The following is a 25545-nucleotide window of genomic DNA, read 5'->3' on the forward strand; positions in this document are numbered from 1 at the left end:
CAGCCATGTGTCACTGGCTTTGTGAGCACACAAAACACTCAGGCACACTGAGTAACTACTGCGAGAAAAATGTTCCCACGTGCTGAAGAAGACAATCTTCCCTTTTCCTAGAAGGAGGCCTGGAAGCAGTGAGCTTCAGGAGAGAGGGCAAAGGAACGAAGCGGCAGTGACCACGGTGCTGGCCCAGCAGGACAGTACTGCCATCCAGCCTTCAGGGGACCAATAACATGATCAAATACATGCAGAAACTTGTGGGCATGTGGCAAAGTTTTTGGGAAAAGTACAATAAGATTTAAATCGAGTCAGAAATCAAGACCACTTCCTTAAAATACACATCACAGCCAACTACCTGCACAACTGACCCTCCTGAACCTGCAGCATTGGCTAAGAGAAAGTTTTCATGGAACAGTCATAGTACATGACTTACACTCAGAGTCTATCCAAGGACTGAGTTAGTTATGTCCAAATGCTACTAAAATCTCCTCTAGTCCTCTCCTGGCAACTCACCAGTACTGCATGAAAACAGGCCTTTTTGGTATTATTAGAATAGTAAGATTGACAAAGTTAAATGTGATGAAAATATTGGTGCTTTAAAAGTAATTCTTGGGCTTATTTCTCTTAGGTATATCTTACACAATAATTACCGTAACATAAATGGATCTTCGGTGTTTTACCTGGTGATATAGATAATGTCTTTCTCTAGCCAGGGTACCTTTAGAACTTCAGGCAAGACTGCCACTCCTGCAAAGCCTCTAGTCTTATAAATCTGTAACTTAATTAGAATATCACTGCATATTTCAAATTAAATGCATTGCATTTCACAAAAAAATATGTGCTTACAGAATTAGTTTGATGGTTTTAATGATTTGAGCTTCTTTTACAAACTCTTTTTCTGCCAAGGATTTAGATTTGACTTACACAATGGAATAAAAAGTTTTCTTTGAGCTAATACCATCTACAGCAGCAAATCTCAAATTCTCCATGATTACCTCTTTTTTCATGAAAATGGCATTTGCTTTGCTTTCTAATTATCTTCTTCTAGTCCAATTGTGGTTCATGTCTCTTCCTCTCTGCGAGGCTACATGCTCTTTTGTTATAGGCGCCACGTCTTTTTACACTGTTCCTAGAGTATAACTTTTGAGAAGGTGAATTATGATCACTATGTGAGGGTGTTTGTGTTTGGGTGCACTTGGAAAAATAACGTGCCAAGAAAACATCACAGCAGGAAGAAACTGAGGAAATAAAAGCACGTGCAGAAACCAAATGCGTGGATGACTAAAACTGCAGATAGCACTAAATCCTGAGCCCTGCACACACCAGATGCAATTCAGCCTATGAATCAGGGACAGCAAGAGGTTAGTGACGGTGGCCAAGAACAGAGGACGCCGACCTACACCAACAGCCGCAACGCAGGCTGCCAGAAGTGCTCGCTTCCTTACAGAGGTCAGGACACGTGCACATTTTGGACCCTGGCGGACCGTGGGACACTGAAGCCACAGGAAGGGATGTGGACAGGAGGAGTCTGCTGTGCAGGAGAAGGAGACCTGGAGGAACATGAAGGTCCACGTCCCCCTTCCTGAAGAAAGAGTGGGCATTTTCGGAAATTGGTACAAAGAAAGATTTTAACACTTTCAGAGATGATCTGAGAGGAAGAGAGGATAAACACATCAAAGGCAGGATTTATTTGAATAAGCTCTGATGATTCTGAGGAATTGCTGAGGGACAGAAGCCCAGACTGCGTGAGGAGGCCGCTTCCCCAGGCGGAGGTGAACGGGGTCTGGCCTCTGAAGTGTGCTACCCCAGTGCCCGCATTCCCGCGAGAAGCATCCAGGCACCACGAGACCACTGGCCCTGCCAGGTGCCGCCACGGGACACTAATCAGCTCCAGAAGGATGCGGCCTTGCCACTCTCCACAGGTGGGCCGGGAGGATGCCATGCTAGGCAGAGTCAGCTGACATAGAGAGGAAATCACCGTGTGGTCGCACAGGTGAGGTCCAAGGCAAGCAAGCCAAATGCACAGAGAGAAAACAAAATAGGCCCCCAGGAGGCAGGGGGATGGGGTGCAGGCCAGAGGAGACGGGGCCGAGAGCAGGACGGACTCATGTGCATCTGCTGCACAGCACCAGGGCTGCAGGGCATAAGGCCACACTGCATGTGGATTCAGGCCGAGCTGGTGTGACAGGTTGACATGTTTGACTCCATGGAAATGTAACAGGCCAGGCTATGCGGGCAATGACTACACAGACTCCATTTTACCCCAAGACTCCATGTTATGTAGGAAATGCTTCTCCCATGGGAACACCCCGCCTCTATACCCATCAACAGTTGCTTCACGTGATTTGTCAACACAAAATGACGAAATGGCAATTCTTGGATAATGAAAATTCTTCTCTGATTCCCAGCTTCCTAAACAATGTACGGTGTCAACAGTGATGTCAACAGTGACTGTCTAGATGTTAGTGTCCATTCTATAGTTTGGACCTCAGTAAGGTCATTTCAACCCACTTCCCCTCTGCTAATGATTTCAGATCCCATGATGTTAGTTTGTAATTTTAAATCATAGCAACAGACACTTATGATTGATGTACTGACTTGTGGTATAAAACCCCCTGCAACCCTATGGTCGGGGCTCTTCTCCCAATAGCTGTTTTTGGGGCGTTGTGTGAGACAGTCAGCTGGTGGCTTAATGAAGATCCAAATTTGGACTTCTCAGTGGTGATCGGTCTGTTCTTAAGTTGTACCCCATAACACTGGGAGACTTCAGCTGTGCTCATCACAAAGCAAATCAAAACAAAACAAGATTTAAAAAAAAAAAAAATTAAAATAAAACAGAATAAAAATAATAAAAATAAAACAAACCCGGGGGTCAACATGAGATGAGCATGTGAATTTGCCTCATCATAGTAACAATGTCACTCTCTGCTTGTATCCCAAACATCATGTTGTACCTTAAACACACAAGGTAATATTAACTTTGAAAAATGAATTGGAAATTAATCTTAGGACTTCCCTTGTTCGTGGATACTTGGAAATAATCTGCATACTGCAGGTCATGCTTCCTGACTTGGGTCAGTGCACAAAAGACCACTCAGGACTCCCCACTTCCTGTGGGACAAGCTTGCTCCATGGCCCCAGCGGGACTCTGCCAGCGGCCCTCCGGGGGCTGCGGTGCCTGGGCTCCAGCGTCCCCTTGGCTGGAAACTCCTCCTTCCTCATCCGCCCCACTTGCTCACTCTGAGTCACAGACATGTCTGGATGGGACCCACAAGGCCACAGGAGTAGCTACTGCTCTTGCTGTTGGTGACTCCTGACCCCTGGGTCCTGGTTTGTGGTGACTGGGCTGCAGAGGCTATGGTAGGCGCCAGGTGTTTGTTCCAGTGCTGTACAGTGTTTGCTCTGGTTGTTGTGATGGTCAGCTCCCCCTCTTCAGTAAGAAGCTGGGAATCCTCAGGGACACTGCCAGTTCACAGGGTACAGGCTCTGCGGCAGAGCTAAGCCCAGCCAGGAGACAGTGTGCCTGACTCCAAGCTATCTGCACTCAGAACACTGCACACTGGTAAAGGGGACTGTCACGGTTCAGATGTGAGGTGGCCCCCACAGCTCACGTGTGAGGCCTTGCAAGAAGGTATAGAGGGGACCAACCGGTTACGAGCCCTAACCTAACCAGTGCCTTCCTCTCCTGATGGGGATCAGCTGCGGGAAACTGCAGGCGGGGTAAGCTGGAGGAGGGGGTTCTGGAGGCGTCCCTCTGGGGTGTAGACTTGGTCAGCTGAGTCTAACTCTCTCTGCTTCCCTGTTGGGATGTCCTGGGCCTGTCTCCTCCTCCACCCTCTTCCATCATGATGAAAGATGCCTCATCTCCAGCCCTGGGAATGGAACTCGCCTTCTATGGACTGAGACCTCTGAAACCGTGAAATGAGCTTTTCCTCTTTGATTGTTCTTGTCAGGCCTTTTGGTCACAGCAACAAAAAGCTGACTAAAACAGGAACAATCCAACAAGAAGACCTGACCACAGTGATTGTGTGTTCCTCCTACGTTGGTGCCCCTGGTGCACAAACAGACCCTGCGTGGATGAAAGGGTCAGAGCCCAGTGCGGTGACGCCAGCTGATTTTTCAACACGCCTCCCTCACAGACAGACAGGTCGTCCAGACGTAGACTCAGTAAGGACGCCAGACCTGAGAAGTTTAATAAGTCAAATGGATTGAAAAGGCATCTACGGAATATTCCATCCATCAAGAGCCGAATACTCCTTCTCCTCAGCACTTCATGGAACCATCTTCAAAACAGACTATGTTTTAGGCCACAAAGCAACTGTTGGTAAATATATATAGATATAGATAGATAGATAGATAGATAGATAGATAGATAGATAGATAAAATTCCTTGCATCTTATTGAATCAGAGTGGAAGGAAATTAGGGATCAACACCAAAAAACACCAAAGAAACTACATAAACACATGGAGATTGAGCAATATACTTTTGAATGATGAATGGGTGCTAGAACAAATCAGGGGAGGAATCTGAAAATTCCTAGAATCAAATGAGGATAGTGATACAACTGACCAAAACCTCTGGGACACCATGAAGGCAGTTCTAAGAGGAAAGTTTGCAGCTACACGTGTCTACGTAAGAAAATCAGAAAGATCCCAAATAAACAACCTAATAATACATCTCAAGGACCTTAAAAAACAAGAAAAAAATCAATTCCAAAATCGGTAGAAGGAAGGAAATAATTAAGATCAGAGCCAAAATCAGAGAATTTGAAAATAAAAAAAAATACAAGGGAATAATAAAATAAAAAGTTGGTTCTTTGACAAGATAAACAAGATTGATAAACCCTTAGCCAAACTAATCAAAAATGAAAATAAAAGGCCTAAATTAATAAAATTAGAGATGAAATGGGAGAAATCACCACAGACATCACAGAAATTCAGAAAACCATCTGTGGAAGTTAGACACTCTACAAATAACTACAGTAGGAGACAATAGGCATAATTTGCAGAATTAAATCAATGAGAACTCAACTATTAAGTAAGTAAGAAATTTCTTGAAGAATGTATTAAGAATCTTTAAAACATAGGAAAGGAAAGCATTATGTTAATATAAATTTTATAAATCAATATTTTCAACAATTGTAAGAGAATAAATTTTCTGGTCAAGGTTAGCTTTCAAAACCAAGGGTTCTGCCCGCTGGGTAGAAGGTGCTTAACCTGCTGGTGTATCTTACGTTCCTTCTTTTTTCTTGTTAAAGAAATATCTAGTCCCTTCCAAAGGAAATAGCTACTCTGGGATCCATCTCTTCTCTCAACAAATCTAAGCAGTTGATGTGGCAAGTGCCATTCACTGTTTACGGGGTTGGCACACTTTACACTAAAAATCCCTAAATCATAGCCCTCAAAACACTAAGGTGAAAGCACACACATCATGTAGTCTCTGTTCACTTTTCTCTGACTTGTGAACACTTCAGTGGCAAACCAGATACTTCATATTGACTTGTGAAATGCTGGCTTTAATTTTTCCATGAGTGATTCTGGTTTATTCAGATGGGAAGGCCAGCTGTCCTTTCAGGGGACCAACCTCTGACCATGTTGGCACCGTAAGCAAAGCCCTGTAGCATGCGCCCTGTAAGTCACGGGCACTATCACCATTCTCGCTGCTCTCCCAATCCCTAGACGTGCCACACGAGGGCCTCTGTTTTAAACAGCGATTTCCCCATCATGCTCCACGTTGTAAGAGCTTCCTGTTGCCCAGTATCGTTCAGGCACATTTACTGAGATTTGCACTATGGCGTCTAGGAGCCACTGCCGTGCACTGACTTAATCAGCCTGGTAACTATGCTTCACGCTCACGCCAAAGGGGAGCTTCCAGTGCACCATGGCCATCGGTGCTTGCAGGGCCTGGGTGACAGCTGGGTCATTAGAGGTCTGAGTCACAGGCTATTGGTGGGCAAGTGATGGACAGTCTTTGGGGGAAACCAGAACAATGAGATTGTGTATATGCACATGCTGCCTTCAGTTTCAATGAAGTTCAATAAAGAAACCTGACACAAGAATGGATCCAGAGCATGAGATTCTTAAGGAAAAAATTGTTTTTGGAATTTTGTTTTAAAATTAGAGCTTAATCAAATGATGAGTTATTCTAGAATACTGTAATTCATCACATCATAGGCTTAAAGACAAGAATCATATGATCATCTCAATAGATGCTGAAAAAGCACTTGACAAAATACAACACCCCTTCATGTTCAAAACACTAGAAAAACTAGGGATAGTAGGAACATAACTCGACATTGTAAAGGTCATCTATAGTAAACCCAAGGCCAGCATCATTCTAAATGGGAAAAACTGAAAGCATTCCCTCTGAAAACCGGAACAAGACAGGGAGGCCCTCTTTCACCACTTCTATTCAATATGGTCCTTGAAACTCTAGCCAGAGCAATCAGACGAAAGAAATTAGAGGTATACAAATAGGTAAAGAAGAACTCAAACTATCACTATTTGCTGATGACACAATTCTATATTTAGAAAATCAAAAAAAAAATTCCACTAGAAAACTTCTAGAACCAATAAATGAATTTGGCAAAGTAGAAGGATATAAAATCAACACCCATAAGTCAATTGTATTCCTATACATGAGTGATGAATCTACTGAAAAAGATGTTAGAAAAACTACTCCATTCACAATTGCCTCAAAAAAAAAAAAAAAAAAATTAGGAATCAATCTAACAAAAGAGGTGAAAGCCCTCTCAATGAAAACTACAGAACACTAAAGAAAGAAATTAAAGACCTTCCATCCTCCTGAATAGGCAGACTTAATATGGCCATACTACCAAAAGTACAGATTTAATATGATTCCTATTAAATTCCAATGATGTTCCTGGTAGAAATGGAAAAAGCAATCATGAAATTCATTTGGAAAAATAAGAGGCCCAGAATAGCCCAACAATCCTTAGCAAGAAGAGTGAAGCAGGAGGCATCACAATACCAGACCTTAAACTACGTTACAGAGCAGTAGTAACAAAAACAGTGTGGTGTTGGCTCCCAAACAATTAGTGTAGACCAATGGTACAGAACAGAAGACACAGAGACAAACCCACATAAATACAGTTATCTCATACCAGACATAGGCACCACAAACATTCACTGGAGAAAAGAGAGCCTCTTCAACAAATGTTACTGGGAAAACTGGGAATCTACACGTAAGAAAATGAAATTAAACCCCTATCTCTCACCCTGGATAAAACTCAACTCAAAGTGGATCAAAGGCTTAGGCACTAGAACAGAGACACCATGCCTAATAGAAGGAAAATTCCCCCAAATCTTCATCATGTTGGCCTAGGATCTGACTTCCTTAACAAGATTCCTAAAGCACAAAAGTAAAATCAAGAATCAATAAATGGGATGATATCAAACTAAAAACTTCATCTTAGCAAAGGAAACAATCAATAACATGAAGAGAGAGCCTACAGAGTGGGAGAAAACCTTTACCAAGAACATCAGATAGAGCATTAATCTCCAGGATATATAAAGAACTCAAAAAACTTAACACCAAAAAAAACCCACAAATAATCCAATCAATAAATGGACTAAGAAACTGAACAGACTTCATAAGAGAATAAATACAATTGCTCAACTAATATGAAAAAAACATTTAACATCTTTAGCAATTAGAGAAATTCAAATCAAAACTACACTGAGATTTTATCAAACTTCAGTAAAAATGACAATTATCAAGTACACAAGCAACAATAAATGTTGGCAAGAATGTGGGGAAAAGGATACACTCGTACATTGCTGGTGGGAATGCAAATTGATGTAACCATTAGGGAAAGCAGTGTGGAGATTCCTTAGAAAACTTGGAATGGAACCACCATTTGACCCAGCTATCCCACTCCTTGGTTTATACCCAAAGGACTTGAAATTAGCATACTACAGAGATACAGCCACATCAACGTTTATAGCAGCTCAATTCACAATAGCCAAACTATGGAACCAACCTAGATGCCCTTCAACAGATGAATGTATAAAGAAAATGTTGTATATATACATATATATACACATACATAATATTCCATTGTATATATAAAGAAGAATGAAATGATGACATTTGCAGGTAAATGAATGGAGCTGGAGAGCATCCTGCTAAGTGAATTAAGTCAATCCCCAAAAATCAAAAGACAAATGTTCAAATGTTTTCTCACATGTGAATTCTAATTCACAGTAAGGGGTAGGGAGGTAGGGGAGAATAGAGTTGATATTATTAGGCAGAGGGGAGTAAAGGTAGGGGAGGGTTAAGGGGTAGGAAGCATCGTAGAATCAACCAGACATTATACCCTGTGTACATGAATGACTGCAAGAGCAGTATGAGTCCACATCATGTAAACCAGGAGAAGAAGTTACACTCCATTTAAGTATGATGTGTCAGAATCCATTCTACTGTCATGAGTAACTAATTAGAACAGAAAAAAAGAAAAAAGAAAAACAAGCACCCCAAATGCCCGTCACCTGTGACAAGATTTTAAAAATGTCATCTATCCAAATAATGGCATGTTAGTAAGTTATAAAAATGATGAAATACTGATGTACTACAATAAAACAAGCCAACAGAGAGAATGAGGGCGACTCAGGGATTTTAAAATGAGCTTAGAAGTAACGGCGGGCCCCCTGGGGGTGGTCGGCTGCTCTGGGCCTCACTCAGGGCTCTGGGGGTTCAGAAGCCCCGGCTCTTCCTCCGCAGGCCCTGCCGACACTGCCGTGCTCAGTCTTCTGCCCACTGCCTTCTCCGTGTGTGACATTTCCAAGTCCTGGTGAGAGCTGAGGCTCCCAGCCGGACTGCTGTGCATCTCAGGACTTTGGTGAAACGTAAGCTACAGAGGGACCTTCAGAAGCCTGTGTTTCCTCCTGAGCTCTGTGAGTCGCGCTGTGGCCATAAACCCCTGAGAGCATTCTACCATGGAGACTAACTCAAAACCTTAGGGTGACTTCACGTTGTCATATAGTGCAGTGGTTAATTAGCACAGCAGGTCCGTGATCTCCAAAGCCAAACTAAAACCCTGGGTCTGCCTCCTAAAGCGACGATTCAGCGTATTGAAAAGAGCCGCTTCGGGAGTTTGTCTTAAAAGAAGGGTGTTTCCAGAGCAGGATTCACTGAATTTCCAAAAGAGGCTCCGACCTCAGCCCATCCTCCAGATGGTTCCTGGAGAGGAGACGCCTGTGGGCTGCTCGTCCACAAGGGATGGGCCTGTGCACCCCTGGGACTTGGGTGAGGCCCCTCGGTCCTGGGCACCAGCGCCTTCTCAGCTACGCACTCCATGGGCCCCTCTGAGGGGAAGAGACCAGGGGGAGACCTGAAAATGCCGTGAGGAACCCTGACACGTCCCATGGCGGAGGGACCCAGAGCATTGGCACCGTGTCACCTTCTCACTCCTTATCCATGCCGCTGTTATCGGCCTCAGGCTAAAATGTCATGGAGCTAATGCTAGAATTAGATGTTCAGATACGGCCTGATGGCTGCTTTCAAACCAGCACCCAGATTGTCGATCTCGTCCGTTGTCAACGCTGCGATGAGTGTCAGTGACTAAGTCTACGACGCTCTCGACTCTCAACCTACAGATGGTAGAATCCACACACGGGAGAAGAAATGCATGCCTGTGAGCAGAGTCCAGGCCCAGAGGCACAGCACTCTCAGGAGAGATAAGCGGACCAGCCGCCCTCGCCCTTCAAAATCAGGACATCCGGCATGCACGGACACGCACGTTCTCACTGGTAAACCAGGGGTTCCTTAAGGACTCTTCGGAAAGGAATGAGGTTCACTTAGTTCTTGTCCCCACTGGAGACCTGAGACCCTGCTGTGCACACAGTACGGGTGACTGGTGAGGGGAACTGGCAGGACAAAGGGCAGCGTACAGCTCTCAGATCCCGCCAGCGCACAAGGTGCCTGCATGCCCGCGGGTCTCCACCTCCTGCTTCTGACTCTGCTCCTCCAGGTTAAAGTGAGAGAAAAGTCTCTGACAGCTGGGCAGGTGGAAGGAAAGAAGCTGAGGTCACTCACGGCTGAGGTCATGGTCATTTCCTATTCCCCGTCCAGCAGGTGCCCGGGCCTGCTCCAGCCGGACCTCACCAGACACTTCAAGGCACCCGCACAGGAGGCTTGGGGGACTTCAGTTTCTCACCAACAAAATCAGGGTGCAGAGAGCAAATGAGTGTGCATACATTTTTAAATAAAAATAATACTGAAGGACAATCAATAGAAGAATCAGATATCTTATGGAAAAAGATTGTCAGGACACTTACGAGTATCCTAACAATTCACGTGAGAAAAATCCAAATGTATGTCTGCAGCTTCTTAGTTTAACAAATGAACATTTCTATAGAAGTTCCAGAGTCATAATATTAATTTTTTCCTTCTAAAATTTTAAGTGCTTTTAATGACATTCATAAGTAAAGCATGCATACCTGTACAAAAACTGGATTTTTTTAAAAACTGGGATGAAAATGACTGAGTGGAACTTGAAATGAATTAGAAAGTATCTGGCAAGATTGCTAGTACGCAGGTCTTTTGGAATTGATAATAGAAATTTCATAAGATTCAAAGAAATTACTTAGAAAACTTTCAAAAGAACATCAGTTTTTTTAAGTTAAATATGTATATACTATGCACCAAAAATACATGTCTTAAAAATGTATTCCATTTTTTGCATCTTTTTAAATGTGATTTTGCATAAAACAATCAAATTACATGTTATAGGTATTGCTTGCTCTAAGTTCCAAGCAGAAAGGATCCTGTTTTATATCAACAGTCTGCCTGAGAATGTGCTCATGTGGAAACGCTCACCTTGAAAACTTCCCTTCTGGCAGTGTTTAAATTTTTTCTAGATCCTTACAGATTGATGCATTATTTGATGGGTACTATCAGGTTGTTTTTCTTCTTCTAAAACATCAACGAGAGTGATGGATGTGAGAAGTTACTGTTCTGGATGGTTCTGTATTGTAACATTTCAAAGACAGTAAACAAGACCCTATCTCTCCCTAAGGATATTTATTTCAAGAACCCATGTCTAGATGGAAAATGCATGAATTCTCCTATCTTACTCAAATATATCCTTAGGGTTGTTCTATGAAGGATTTAGATGTCATTATACCCACGCTCAGTAAAAGAAATGAACTCAGATAGAAGTATAGTGTTGAGTAGAGCAAGCGCAGGTTTAGAAGTCACCAAACGTACAGAATGCAGAATGGCCGTTACTCCTCAAGAGAGCAGGCATGAAACGCCACGCACCTCTGATCCTGCAGGATCACTCTGCATTTTGTCAGATGCATGTGCTACTCCTGAACACGGGGCACCGGAAGTACCACTTCCAGGACCAGCCGCAGGGTGGGATCAGCGTCCCCCCTAAGGGGAGCAGCTCTGGCGCCTGCAAGAGGCTTGGACCTGCCACACCTACTGACTGTGAGTCGGTTTCCTCACATCTTCTTTGACAGTGGCATGATGCTCATTCACCCATTCTACTCATAAAGACAGCAGGGAACAGGCAGACAGGCTCACCACCTCTACAGGACTATCTTCCACAGAAATTAAGCAGGAACAACAACCAATGCATTCTGATACCCACGGGCCACAAAAGACCCAAGGAAAACCAAGCCGCAAGGTCATTCTCAAAGCATTTAAATGCAAACTTCGCTTCCTTACCTTTATCAGGCAAGCAGAGACCCTTCAGCTGACAAAACTGATTAAAACACAAAAAGATGCACCGGGCCCTGTTTAATGTTTCAAAATGAAGCAAAGCAGATGGGAAGTCTTACTGAACAGAAAATAGTGACTCTGAACATGAAGACTGAATCTGACCTTGAATGAGGGAACCCGGGCTCCTGAGGCCTCAGAAGAGCACGATGGTCTAAGAGGACCCTTTAGCACCTGCAGGGCGTCTGTGCACCTGTGCTGCAGGCTCACGGCCCTCACACCTGCAGGGCGTGCGTGACCGCTTATCACAAGTCCTCTTCACAAAGGAATTCAAGGACAGTGCGTCACATTCTCTACCCCGAAAATAGACAAAACAAAGAAAACCGGAACACATTTCAGGTCATTGTCTAAGGGGACAATAGACCGACTGTGTATCCCCAAACGTGATGTGCACACATATGCATGGACACGGATGTAGTTCACTTAGGCACATGCATACATCTACCAACCAGGGTGGTGTGACGTGTCTCGGGCACATGTGCACACAGGCACGTAGGCACGTACCCTCCACCTGCCCTCAGCACGTACACATAACCAACCACGGGTGAAATACTAGAGGGAAGAAAACCACATCTGTGCCCAAAAGGCGAGGACCTTTGCTGCCAGTGCCCACTGAGCAGCACTGCCCGATGGCCGCTCACACAGGACCCAGCTCATTAGGCACCGCGCGTGTTCGAGGGAAGGGCTCCTGGCTGCATGAAAACCAGGACCCCACTTTACAGAAGGGCCTGGAGCACTACAGACCTGGGCGTCCAGGGGGCCCTAGAGCCACACCGGCAGAGAGACTGAAGGATGCCCGCAGGGCTGGGGACAAAAGGCCAGCCAGGGTAGGTCAGAGTGACAGGGTCGGCGAGGGGAGCCCATTCAGAAGGAGACAAGACCTGCCTCCTCCAGCACCCCTGCTCCTGCTGCAGGTGACTGCCTGCAGGACTGCTCCTCCCGCAGGCCCTTCTTGAGGAAGTGGCTGCGGTCCTGCTTGGGTCCTGCCTGGGTCCTGCCTGGGTCCTACCTGTGTCCCTGGGTCGCTTCATTTCCGTCCTGGGTCACTCTACCTTTTGGTCACACCGAAGGGGAGGTGGGGCATGAGAACACAGGAAGACTTAAATCTATAAAAGGGGCAGGACGCCCCACTCCCTGGGCACCAGCTTGGACCGCTCTCAGGGGAGGGACCTCTGCCCCTCTCTGTGTTCTTTCCTTTAAATAAAACCTTCTGCCCTTGCCTCAGGGTTTCTTGGGTGTTCTATCTTCAACACTGGGGTCACGGGCTGGGCCCCGATTCTCGAGGGTGGTATCACCTGCACAAGCAGACAGACAGAAATGTGCATCTACCGTTCCCATAGTAACCCTCTCTTCCTCTCCTTCAGCTCTCCACCGTCCTGTCAGCTGGGCGGTAAGACGCAGCTGGCTTTCCTTCCCTTAAAATGTATTCACCTGACACGTGGGGTCCTCATGGCGCCTGCCAGAGTAGGTCCACACAGCCAATCGTTAGTGACTGGCCCCTTCACTGACTACTGGCTTTAACTGAAAAAAAAAGGTACCTGCTTTGTGGGATGACGGCTTCGATTTAGCTTTCTATTAGAAGGTGCTCACTGGCTTCGCTTCCACCTGAGCACACAGCACGTGATGCAAATCCGCTCCTGATTCTGTCACACCAGTAAGCCCAAGGCATTAATGCCAATGGCTCTGCCTTGTTTTCATTACGGCACCTGCATGAATCACATCTTCAGTGATCCAAATCCAGTCTCCGTAAATAATTAAAATGAAAATTAAAGAAAGAACAAGCTTCAAAGATCCACCTTGGAGATCTGTGTTGCTGCAGGAAGACAGCCAGTGAGGCCCCATACATCACAGTCTCCAGCCAGCCAGCCTGGGGCGGATGAGCTGATCCTATTTACATTTACAGATGCCATTTATCAAAGCTGAAGGACTTCTTATTTCCTGAGATCCAGACACTGCTACGCATATAACTGCAATAGTTTAAGGAAAAAAAAAAAGTTTCCTACCAGCATAGCAGAGACATGAGCCCCAGGGACATAGGTAGACTTCGATATCTAATAGCAACTAATTTTCTGACTCTGAGGAAAAGTTTGTGCTTAGTCTGCCTGATTCTTAAACTCAAATTAAGTGAAGAAAACACCCTCCCCAAATAAAAATTAGGTAAGTTTTCCAGCCTTTGAAGGCCACGGAAATCTAATGAAACGTGTGTACACGCCTTTTATGGCTGATAAACAATAGGGAGGACAAACGCTTAGAGGCATTCAGATGATGCTCAAACACTCAGAAGATTTTAAAGTGGATTTTCCATGTTACCATGAATGTGCTTATTTCTTTGTGTTACTGAATCAATAACAGTCAGTATCAAAATAGGGTTTAAAATGCAAATCAACTTTTTGCTATTTAACAAGCATTTAATCAAACATACTGCAACTTTTTAACACAGGGAAGCAATTTTGTTATTTAATTCTTATTTTATAACTTTAAAGTAATTGGGCCTCGAGACATGTGTTTCCTAACAGGAAAATTCAAATGCATGGATGAATTGAGCTACCTCATGTGCTTCAGCACAGAGTTCTAGTAAGCACAAGAGAGCTCTTAACTGATGCAACATTTATCGAACTCAAAAGACCTCTCATTGCCAATTCATGCAGAAACCTGGTGGCCCTCTGTCCTCTACCAGTCCTCCACGCGAGGGGCACTGCCCCCTCCCCACCGCTTACCAGGAGGCCTGTGGGAGCCTCTTGTTTCCTTACATATGAACCTAAGAACCCTGAGAGCTAGCAAATCCCTAGAGGCAGGTAGCCTAGAAATTAGAAACGGGGGCTCTCTCCTCAGGTTGCTGAGCCTTGCCCGGCCCTCCGGCCCTCCCAAACCGCTCTGCCCACTCCTCCTGGGTGCTCAGCTGTGTAATCAGGACAGCAAGATTGCAGACCCGTGAGAACAGAATGAGCTGATGTGCATGAGCCATCATCCCCAAGGTTGGAAGAAGGCAGGGCGGGATGGTTCCGATCCAGCCTTTAGGGATGCTGGGTGCCTGCATGCGCATATGCAGGATCAGGCAGGATCAGAGGGAGGAGGCGCGAGGTCCCTCTCTCCACCACGTCTGACTTTTAATCTCCTTGGGAGATGTGAGCTCAGTAAAAAGGCTGGTCTAGGAGTTTACGCCCTCTGCTGAGAGCGCTCCAGAGGTTTTCAGCGAGTACTGTCCTGCTCTGGTCCGTGTGCTCTGGAAGACCCGCCTGGCAGGGCTGGAGGGCTATCTCCAGGGCAGGCGTGGGAGTGAGGCCAGGCGCACAGAGGTGCTCAGAGGCAGTGCAGGAGGGACAGGGAAACGAGCAGGAGAGGCTCAAGGAGAACAGCCCGACTTCAGCCCCAGGTTCTCCTCCCCTGCCGTGGATGGTCGAGACCCTTCTCATTCCAGCCTGGCTTCTCATTGACTTTCCCTCTGCTTCTATTTGCCCCTTTCTGGTAATTTCTAGCAGGCCGCTCACGTCTCCTGTCTTTACGCTAGTCCTCTGTTGCCATGAAACCAGTTTCACACTGAACTATCTCCACCCTGGCTGGTGCAAAGGGCAGAGCCATAGAGTCACATGCCACAGGGCACCTTGGCAGACCTCGGGAAGGTCCACCTTCCCCGAAGCGCCTGCATCGCATGGGATGACTTGCATCCAGCTGGCCTGCAGCGCAGGCGACTTACAAGGCTTGTCTGGAAGCTCATGGGGTGACTGGGGCCAACCTGCTCGGCTGTAATAGCAGTCTCGGATGCCTGGGTACTTATTTTTATTGAGCCAATAAGACGAGGAGAACACCCGCTCTTCACAGCGTTGCTGCTGTCATCAAGCAACGTGGCTCTGACAAACACAGTGCAGTCTCAGGCCTGCAGTCATTCTTCTGGAGTGTCCTGGTTTGTACTGTTACTGCCCAGCCCGCACTGGGCTGATCACCCTCGCCGTCTCGTCCACATCTGGCACCAGTTCTTGCTGCCCACTTTGCCCTCATGGTTTTGAAACTCTGCTTCTCTCTTCCTCTCCCCCAGGAAAGGATTTAAACGAATGCTGCGATTCCCACAGCTGGCTCTTGACGTCGGAGTTCCATGACGTCAGTCCACTTTTTGACCCTATGAATTGCGGTCACTGACCTTCTGGAGACTCTCTGTAACACAGAGCTGAGAATTTGGACGTGTTTAGGGAAAACCCAACATAACAAGATAGGTGGAAGGTTCCTGTCCACTCCGTGGACCTGTGAATGAACAGGCCCACGTGGGAGGCAACCTTTGTTACTGTAAGGATAGCACTTCGTTTGTTAAAATGAAACGTCACCAGATGTGCTATGATCACCGACGCGCCAGATTTTCTTCTGGCACAATCACCCCCATAGCTTTAGCGGTACTGGACTTGTCCACTCCCTCTCCATGGGGGCATTTTTACTAAAATCAAATAGGACCCTACAAATGTAAAGTAATAGCAAGATTCAATTACAGAAAATCAGAAAATATTCTTTTAATTAAATTTCCAAATTATTGAATTCATATTGAATATTTTCAAAATCATTGTCCAATATATGATGTTCTATGTTAGCCAAATAAAAACACTTGTAAGAGGAGAGTGTGATGCTGGCAAAAGAAGGGACAGAAAGATGAAGGGGACAGAGCAGAGAGCCTAGAAACAGAGCCACAGAAACAGTCCACTGCTCGAACCATGGGCCCCATCCAGGAGAAGGACTGATGAGCTGGACTTGGTCAAACTTAAAAATGAGTGCTCCAAGGAGGGCGAGTTATCTGCAAAAGGCTCATCTGATAAAGGACTGCTATCTAAAATATGCAAAGAACCCTTAAAACTCGTGGATAAGGGGATAAACAGGATTCCAATGGGCACAAGACCTCATCAGACACCTCGCCCACGAAGACGGGCAGATGGCCAGGAAGCTCGTGAAAAGATGCCCAGCTCAGGTCGTTAGAAAGACGCAGCTCAGAGCCACAGAAGGGTGCCTGCAAGTCTATAGACAGGCCAGATTCCAGACCCTGAACCCAAACGCATGTGGGTGGGAGACAAGAGCACCCCTCCCTGCTGCTGGGAACGGAGGGGCAGAGGCACCACGCAGCACTGTCTGGTGGTTTCTCACAAGACCAAAAGTACACTTATCCTCTGATTCCACAATCACACTCCTTGGTATTTACCCGATCAATTAAAAACTAGTGCCACAGAAAAACCTGTACACAGATGTTTATAGCAAAATCATTCGTGTTCACCCAGACTTGGAAGCAACCGAGAGGTCCATCTACTCATGTAGGTGAATGGGTAGATAAATGCTGGTTCTTCCAGTCAATGGAATATTAATTGACAATAAAAAAGAAATGAGCTATCCAGTCAAGGAGAGACTTGAGGGAAGCTTAAATGCATATTGCTAAGTGAAAGAAGCCAAGAGCAAAAGGTGTCCATTGTGTGATTCTAACCACATGATGCTTGGAGAAGACGAAACTCTGTAGACCGCGAAAAAACCCAAGGGTGCCAGGGCTGGTGGGGAGGAGGGGCACACAGGCGGAAACTGCTTCCTGTGATACTGCAATGGTGGACACACACCCAGAGAATGTGCCACGCCAAGAGTGGACCCAAGGAATGGTGGCCCCGGTGATGGCACTGTGTCCAGGCAGTTCCACTGGTCATAACAGATACCCCCCGCTGGAGCAGGATGCCGGCGTGGGGAGACGGTGGGTGTTGGGGAGCAGGGGGACACGGGAGCCCTCTGTCCCTTCAGCTCAGCATGGCTGCACACCCAGAATGACTCTGGAAACAGTCTATTGAACAAAATGACTGTGGAAGTTAAAATGAACTCTAAACACTTGGTCATTTGTTGACCCTTCCTAGCCAGTACCAAAGTTTAAAAGGGTCTCCTTCATAATTTAGCACAGACCTGACATTTTAGCCCAGCAATCAGAACTCAAGAAGGAAAAAGGGAAAGAAAGAGAAAAAGAAAAAGAGGAAGGGAGGAAGGAAGGGAGGGAGGAGGGAGGGAGGAGGGGAGGGAGGAGGGAGGGAGGGAGGGAGGAAGGAAGGGAGGGAGGAGGGAGGGAGGGAGGGAGGAGGGGAGGGAGGAGGGAGGGAGGGAGGGAGGAAGGGAGGGAGGAAGGAAGGGAGGGAGGAAGGGAGGAGGGAGGAGGGAGGGAGGGAGGGAGGGAGGGAGGGAGGAAGGAGGGGGGGGGGGAAGGAGGGAAGGAGGGGGGGGAGGAGGGAGGGAGGGAGGGAGGAAGGGAGGGAGGAAGGAGGGGAGGAGGGAGGGAGGGAGGGAGGAAGGAGGGGAGGGAGGAAGAGAGGGAGGAGGGAGGAAGGAGGGAGGGAGGAGGGAGGGAGGAAGGAAGGGAGGGAGGAGGGAGGGAGGAGGGGAGGGAGGAGGGAGGAAGGAAGGGAGGAGGGAGGAGGGAGGGAGGGAACCAAAAAACACGGGTGTCTGGTCTCCACCCAAGACCAGGAGCCACGGCAGAGCTGACTGGAGACACTCACGCGCTCTCTGCAGGCTGGATGCCGGCTGGCACGGAGAGCCTGGTGAAGGGAGGGCATGGGACTCAGACCTAGAGGTGGGGCCATTCCCACCCAGCGGCACCCAGAGCGCGGCCTGGTCTCTGAGCTGCCTGTGCCCCGGTCAGAGGGCGGTCACACTGCAGTGGCGAGAGCTGCCACCGAGCTGTCCGGGCCACGGGCAGTGAGCCCGCATGCTTCCTGACTCCTCATCTCTCAACCAGGACATGTGGACTGCGCCCTGCCAGGCCAGCTCCTCTCTCCGAGGGTACCAGCTACCTGCGGCACAGCCCGGCCCATATCCAACAGCAGTGACCAACACTGGCACGTGTTCAACATGGCCGACTGACCGCCAGGAGATGTGATTAGGATGAGGACCAGGAAGCAAGGCACGTAGGACTGGGTGCTCCCGTCTCCCAGGAGCTCCGACGCGGTCGTAGCCAAGGAGCGGAAATGCTCTCGTGACCAAACTGGACAGAAGGGGCCCAGGAGCTGACTTGGTGACAGGGGACCACGTGCGCCTGAGGCCAGTGGTGTTCACCTAGAAACAGCACTGCACACAGAGAAACCGGGTGTCAGTGGGGCGCTGGCAGGAGAGGGTATTTACAAACGAGGGCCAGTCATTCTAGCTGGGGTGGGGCTCGTGGGGCAGACACAGTGTGAGTGCGAGTGTGTGTGTGTGTGTGTGTGTGTGTGTGTGTGTGTGTGTATGTGTGTGTGTGTGTGCCTCCTCTATTTGTCTAGAGGTCACACTGGATCTGTGTGTGTGTGTGTGTGTGTGTATGTGTGTGTGTGTGCCTCCTCTATTTGTCTAGAGGTCACACTGGATCCAGACTTCTGACCCTGTAAAGTATCCCTGCATGCCGTGAAGAGCTTTCTGGAAAATAGCCTACTTCACGAGTCAGGCCTCTGTGCTGGGCATCAGCAGGTGGCATGTGGATAAAGTGGGCCGATGAGGGACCCAAGGTCGGGCAGCGACTGACGGTGTCCCACAGAAGCCACACAGATGGAGGAGGGAACCCAGCTGACGGATGTTTCAGCATCCTGCGTGCAGGGCTGGGGCCAGGCCCATGCTCGACGGCCTCCAGCCCTCCCCTCCCCACCCTGAGAAGGTGCTGGGACAGGGCTCCATGGGTGGTCCCGCGGCTTGGGTGCACATGAAACCCGTGGGTCTCAGCCGCTGGCTGCAGAGCATGCAGCTCAGCTTCGGTGGTGAGGTCTGCATGGAACAAACCTGGTCCCCACATAGCTGGCAGGCACCTCTGCACCTGGGAACGCAGGCCTCCCTCACAGGTCAAGTCCTACCTGTCCAGAAGCCCTGGACACTCACGCTGACAGACAGGCGGCCTCCCCCGGTTGCTCCATAGCCCGTCCTCCTGGCACACCGCGGTTGCGAGCTGGCCGGCCGCAAGCTTGAAGCCCTCGTTGCACTGGTACACCACTTTGCTGTCTAAAGTGAACTCACTGCCGGTGAAGGAGCCATTGCCTGGGGACTCTGGGATTCCGCAGGACACCGCTGGGGGAAGGAAAAAAGAGGCAGGCTTGTGTTTACAGGAGTATTGTTGCTTCTGTTTTTTAATTTCAAAAACATAAAAGCCGTTAATTATACTTCTAGGGTACGGCATAAGATACTCAAAACCTTAAGGAGGGTAAGAATCGATGAGAAAATGGAGCCACGTGTGGGGCACAGGTCTGGAGCCCAGCCACTTGGGAGGCGGAGGCAGGAGGGTCAGAAGTTCAAGGCTGGTCTCAGCAACTTAGCAAGGCCCTGTCTAAAAATGAAAAGGGCCTAGGACTCAGTTCAGTGGCAAAGTGCCCCTGGGTTCAACCTCAGGACCCCAAATAATCATACTAATATTAATAATATTAAGAAAATAACGGAAAATGGGTCTGAATAAAATATCTGTGTGCGGCTGTCTAACGGTGGAGCATCTGCAGACGGGCGTCGATGCACCACCGTAAGAGCGTGCGCACAGGTGATGCTGGAGGCCAAGGCCACAGCAGAGGGCGCCCGATCAGCCCGCGGCCCTGGGGTGTGCCGGGAGCCCCGTGCCGCAGCCCCTGTCTCACGGAGCGGAGCTGGAGGGGAGAAGAAGACACTCGGCACACCAAGTCACCTGGCTGCGGCTCCCTGGTCACAACGCTTGAGAACCAGCTTTGGCGGGACCCACGGCCCCAGCTCCTAGAGCTGCAGCCCTCCAGGGCTCATTTCCTAGACTGCAGGGAAGTCCGCCCAGGGTGCGTGGTCCAGAGGGGTACTGCCCCAACTCCATGGGCCCAGGTGCTGGTGACTCAGTCCCTGTGGGGTGCCATGTGAGGTGAGGCACCTTTAAGAACCAGGACCCAGAGGGAGGCTGGGACACTGCCCTGGGAAGGGGTTCAGTGGGTCTCTGGGGACCCCACCCTACCTAGGTACCCTGGGAGGATGTTAAAAGAGCAAAGCAGCCCCCATGGTTTCTGATTCCCTGCCTCTCCATGCCACCACTGGCTCTTGAATGCACCCCAGCACAAGGCAGATGTAGCCAGGCTGCCTTGCCAGAGCTGGTGCCATGCTACTTGGACTTTCAGCCTCCAAAACTGTGAATTAAATAAACCTCTTTTCTTTAAAAGTTAACCTTCCTCAGGTATTCTGTTACAGTAACAGGAAACAGACTGATACAAAAGACAGTTTACCCCAAATCATCAATGCATCTATAACCATCAAATCTAATATTTATAAATCATCTGTCAGAAAACAAGCCCTAAGGAACTAAAATGCAGGAGACAGACAGGAGACAGATCTGGGGCAGAAGGCGGGATCCAACCACACATGCATACCTGCTTTTTACTAGAGAGAAAATGTGAGAAATAAGACAAAGTTTTTTAAAAAGTAAGATGTGGGGAGAATTCTATATAAAGACTTTTTTTTTTCAATTTACTAATTCTAATGCAGATGTGTCTACTGTGAGACAAAAATCAAACCAAACCAAAACAAAAAACTTAAGTGAATTGGAATTACAGTACGAAGCAGAGAGTGGGTAGATAGCGTGTGACATGACCAGCAACGACATGCCAAAGCGGGTGAGCTTGATCAGGAAAGGCTTTGCAAATCGCTAAATCGAGAGCCTCCTTTTATCCAGTATTAAAGATAATGTGCTGTCATGGATTTGAATCTACATGATGTAAACATTTCCCACACAGATTCAATGAGAATAAAGGAGAAGCAAGTCAGAGCTAGAAGAAGCAGAGGAAAGCATTTCTATAAGCCTTTAATGCTGCAGTTTAAAAATCTGAGACGGAGACAGATGAAGACCAGCCTGCAGTAGCACAGCCCCTGGACACAGCGCCTGCGGTGAGAGAGAGCCGAGGATGTTTCTCTGCAATCACCCAGATCATCGTGCCTTAGCTTGAGCTTTTGGTTTGATATTTTGGTTATTTTTTCCTTATAAAAATATCAAATAAATATAATGTGGTAGTATCTAAGAAAGAAAGAAAGTTTAGTGCTATTAGAAATCAAATTTCTGGAAAGCCTAAGGTCTAATATTGTGTTTATATTTATGCATCAGCTACTTCAACCCAACCGAAGTGTGTGGGTGCATGCATGTGTGGTGTGGACTACCACAATGGATCATTGCAATAGAGGGGAAGAATAACCATGGATATCTGACAACATTTTGGTCAAAATAGTTAAAATAATAAATGAATATCTGTGACAGACACATACCCGTGGGAGGCCGCTGACCCTTCCCACAGGCTGGCCTGGCTTTACTGGAAGCCGTCAGTGCAGGTAGGCTGTCCCTTTGATCCCATCTCTGTCCCCCAAGGTGCTATATCCAGTTTCTTTCCTCGCCTGTCTCTCAGGAAACTGCCTGTCCGCCCGCGCACACCTTGATCCACTTCCTGCCCACTGAAGCCCTGCCGTGTCCAGTGTCCTTACAGTCTCACGTGTGGGGCAGAGGAGGGGACGTTTCTCAGGGAGGATAAGTGGAAAGGAAACCCTCTGCACAGGCAGCCCGATGTGAAGGGATCTCCACAGAAGCCAACCAGAAAGCCGGCCAGCTCCCTCTGCCAAGCCCGGAAGCGATGGATGGTCCACAGGCCGGAGCCTCACCGGGCGTCCCTCTGCAGTTACAACCCTGTGAGAATTGTGCGAGGCTGCTGGGGGGCCGGCACAGAGGCACGGTCCACCCACAAGGGATCCCCACCCTCTGCCTCAGCCAGGGCGTCATCCTTGCAGGCTAAGCCCAGGCTTGGGAAGATCCTCCTGCTAAGATGGAGAATTCATTCATCATTCATTCACCCATTCCAAAGTTCTGCACATCTCCATGACTGACATCGACAGAGCCTTCAAGAAATGCCATCTAGCTAAATAAATGCTTGCTGCTTTCAAGAATAATTCCCAATTTTTGGTATAATTTAATAGAAAAAGTGTCCTTTACTTTGTTTAAATATGTCGATGTTGCATTTTATGTCACCCAGCAACTTAGAGAGGATCACATATCCACCCTGTAAAACAATCCGTTAAGGGCAGGGTCTTTCACATCCTGTGGCTGAAAGTTGCGGAACATGAAATCTCTGTTAAAACTCACTGAACAAACACCATATCCCTGCACTCGGGTTAACGACACCACAAACACAAGGTGACGCGGAGTTAAATACCAGCTCACGTGCGAAGGCGCGCTATCAGCAGGACGTGTTCAGCACGTGAGGGTGGCTCTGAGGTCATGTGCATACAGACACACACACGCACACATGTGCTCACAATGCGCACACATGCTAAACTTGCACTCACACACGCACACACTGCTCACACACACTCACGCACACTCTCATGCACTCACACAAAAACTCATTTACCCAATCCCATTCACACGTATGCACTCACACACACACACAAGCAAACACATAATCACACATACTCATTCATACACCACACAGTCGCACACATGTCCACACTCACACATATTCACACGCTCATGCACTCACACAACTCACCCAATCCCACTCATAGACACACATCTGCACACACATTCACACATTTGCAATCACACATGCATACACACACTAACATACACACCATCATGACCTCACACACATGACCTCAAACTCACCCACTAACACATTCATGCACAACTGAAACATACAAGCTCGCACACATATTCACACCTACACACTCACACATGCATACACACATTTTCACCATCACCTCCACATACTCACACACAGGCACACACTTTCGCACATGTACACTGATACAAGGACACACTCACATGCATGCACAGAAGCACTCATGCACACCCACACAACTGCACACACATGCACACATGCAAACACACACACACTCACACTCATAATGGTGCTTTTTCCTTTGCACATAAAGATAGGAGTTGTGAGGCCCAACACTTTGCACCCTGTGTATCAGTGAGCACGGCAGCAGCCTGGTCAATTCGACCTCCAGGGAGCAGACAGGCGAGCCCACATTTGGTTTCAAAAAATGAGTAGAAGACACCCCCTAACACCACGAGGTGCCTCCTCCAGCGCCCTCCTCAGCCAGGGTGAGGTGCCCTCCAGCGCCTTCCTCATCCAGGGTGAGGTGCCCTCCAGCGCCCTCCACATCCAGGGTGAGGTGCCCTCCAGCGCCCTCCTCAGCCAGGGTGAGATGCCCTCCAGCGCCTTCCTCAGCCAGGGTGAGGTGCCCTCCAGCGCCCTCCTCATCCAGGGTGAGGTGCCCTCCAGCGCCCTCCACATCCAGGGTGAGGTGCCCTCCAGCGCCCTCCTCAGCCAGGGTGAGATGCCCTCCAGCGCCCTCCTCAGCCAGGGTGAGGTGCCCTCCAGCGCCCTCCTCATCCAGGGTGAGGGGCCCTCCAGCGCCCTCCTCATCCAGGGTGAGGGGCCCTCCAGCGCCCTCCTCATCCAGGGTGAGGGGCCCTCCAGCGCCCTCCTCATCCAGGGTGAGGGGCCCTCCAGCGCCCTCCTCATCCAGGGTGAGGGGCCCTCCAGCGCCCTCCTCATCCAGGGTGAGGGGCCCTCCAGCGCCCTCCACATCCAGGGTGAGGTGCCCTCCAGCGCCCTCCACATCCAGGGTGAGGTGCCCTCCAGCGCCCTCCACATCCAGGGTGAGGTGCCCTCCAGCGCCCTCCTCATCCAGGGTGAGGTGCCCTCCAGCGCCCTCCACATCCAGGGTGAGGTGCCCTCCAGCGCCCTCCTCAGCCAGGGTGAGGGGCCCTCCAGCGCCCTCCTCATCCAGGGTGAGGTGCCCTCCAGCGCCCTCCACATCCAGGGTGAGGTGCCCTCCAGCGCCCTCCTCATCCAGGGTGAGGGGCCCTCCAGCGCCCTCCTCATCCAGGGTGAGGTGCCCTCCAGCGCCCTCCACATCCAGGGTGAGGGGCCCTCCAGTGCCCTCCTCAGCCAGGGTGAGGTGCCCTCCAGTGCCCTCCTTTGGAGGTCCTTTTGGAATTTGAGACTGAGCCAGCAGCAGTCACCGGGGTCTCTGTCGGCCTGTCTCTGTTTGGTGGCTTTGGCAGTGCTGGGCCCAGGGCACTGTGGAGGAGCCACGGGGGCCCTGCCCGGGAGGGTTGGCAACGCTTGCTGCCCGCTTCCCTGCTCCTCTCAAATGATGGCCTCCCACTCATGCTGTGCTCCCCTCCTACCACCCATCCCCCGTTCTGCTCTTTTGCTGTCCCCTCGACACAGCCCCGGGATCCTAATCACCCTGGGCCTGGCCTCACAGGCCTCCGTCCCTCCACCCACTGCAGGTGATCAGCGGCCCCAGCTCTGGTGGCACCACCCAGCTCTCAGAGCCACACCTGGTGAGTGGGGCTGCCCTCCAGCACGTGCTGCCTCTGTATCCCGTCCTCAGAGCGAGTCCAGTCGGGCTTCCACCCTGTTCTGATTGGGCTGGCGGCCGGCCACTGAGTGGGCGTGGCCTGCCTCTCCTCCCGCTGCTGAGGGCTTGCCAGTGAGTTCTCCCGGCACAGAACACCTGTCTTGTCTGGTCGCCCTCCAGGCTGAGGCAGACCTCAGAGAAACCGTGTGGGAGGGTGGGACGGAGGGTCCAGTCCAGGGAGGGGCAGAGCTCTGAGAAAGGAAGGGTCTGGGGCAGAAGACGGGGAAAGGGCACAGCCAGGGCAAGCCTGGGGATGCCCAGCGCAGGGCCAACTGACCGGCTTGAACCTGGAGGGGCCCGCGGGAGAAGGCCAGGAGCACCGCGAACCCGCTGGCCTTCTGCCCGGGAAGCAGGGCCAACAAATGGCACTGTGTCTGCCCATCCAGCCCACTCTCGGAGGGGACACTGCTTCAACCCGAGTCCTGCCCTG

At 49.1% G+C, this 25545-nt stretch overlaps 1 protein-coding gene across 2 annotated transcripts in view; it reads right to left on the reverse strand.

Annotated features, from left to right (window-relative positions):
* CSMD1 (CUB and Sushi multiple domains 1) overlaps window positions 1-25545 on the reverse strand; it is a 290133-nt gene that overhangs the window by 62188 nt on the left and 202400 nt on the right. For both annotated transcript variants that reach the window (XM_079142910.1, XM_079142909.1), the window contains exon 29: window positions 19581-19766. In XM_079142910.1, the coding sequence (XP_078999036.1) occupies window positions 19581-19766 (186 nt within the window). The remainder of the gene's footprint in view (window positions 1-19580; window positions 19767-25545) is intronic.

Source organism: Sciurus vulgaris (assembly GCF_902686455.1).
Source record: "Sciurus vulgaris genome assembly, chromosome: 5".
NCBI classification, from domain to species: domain Eukaryota; kingdom Metazoa; phylum Chordata; class Mammalia; order Rodentia; family Sciuridae; genus Sciurus; species Sciurus vulgaris.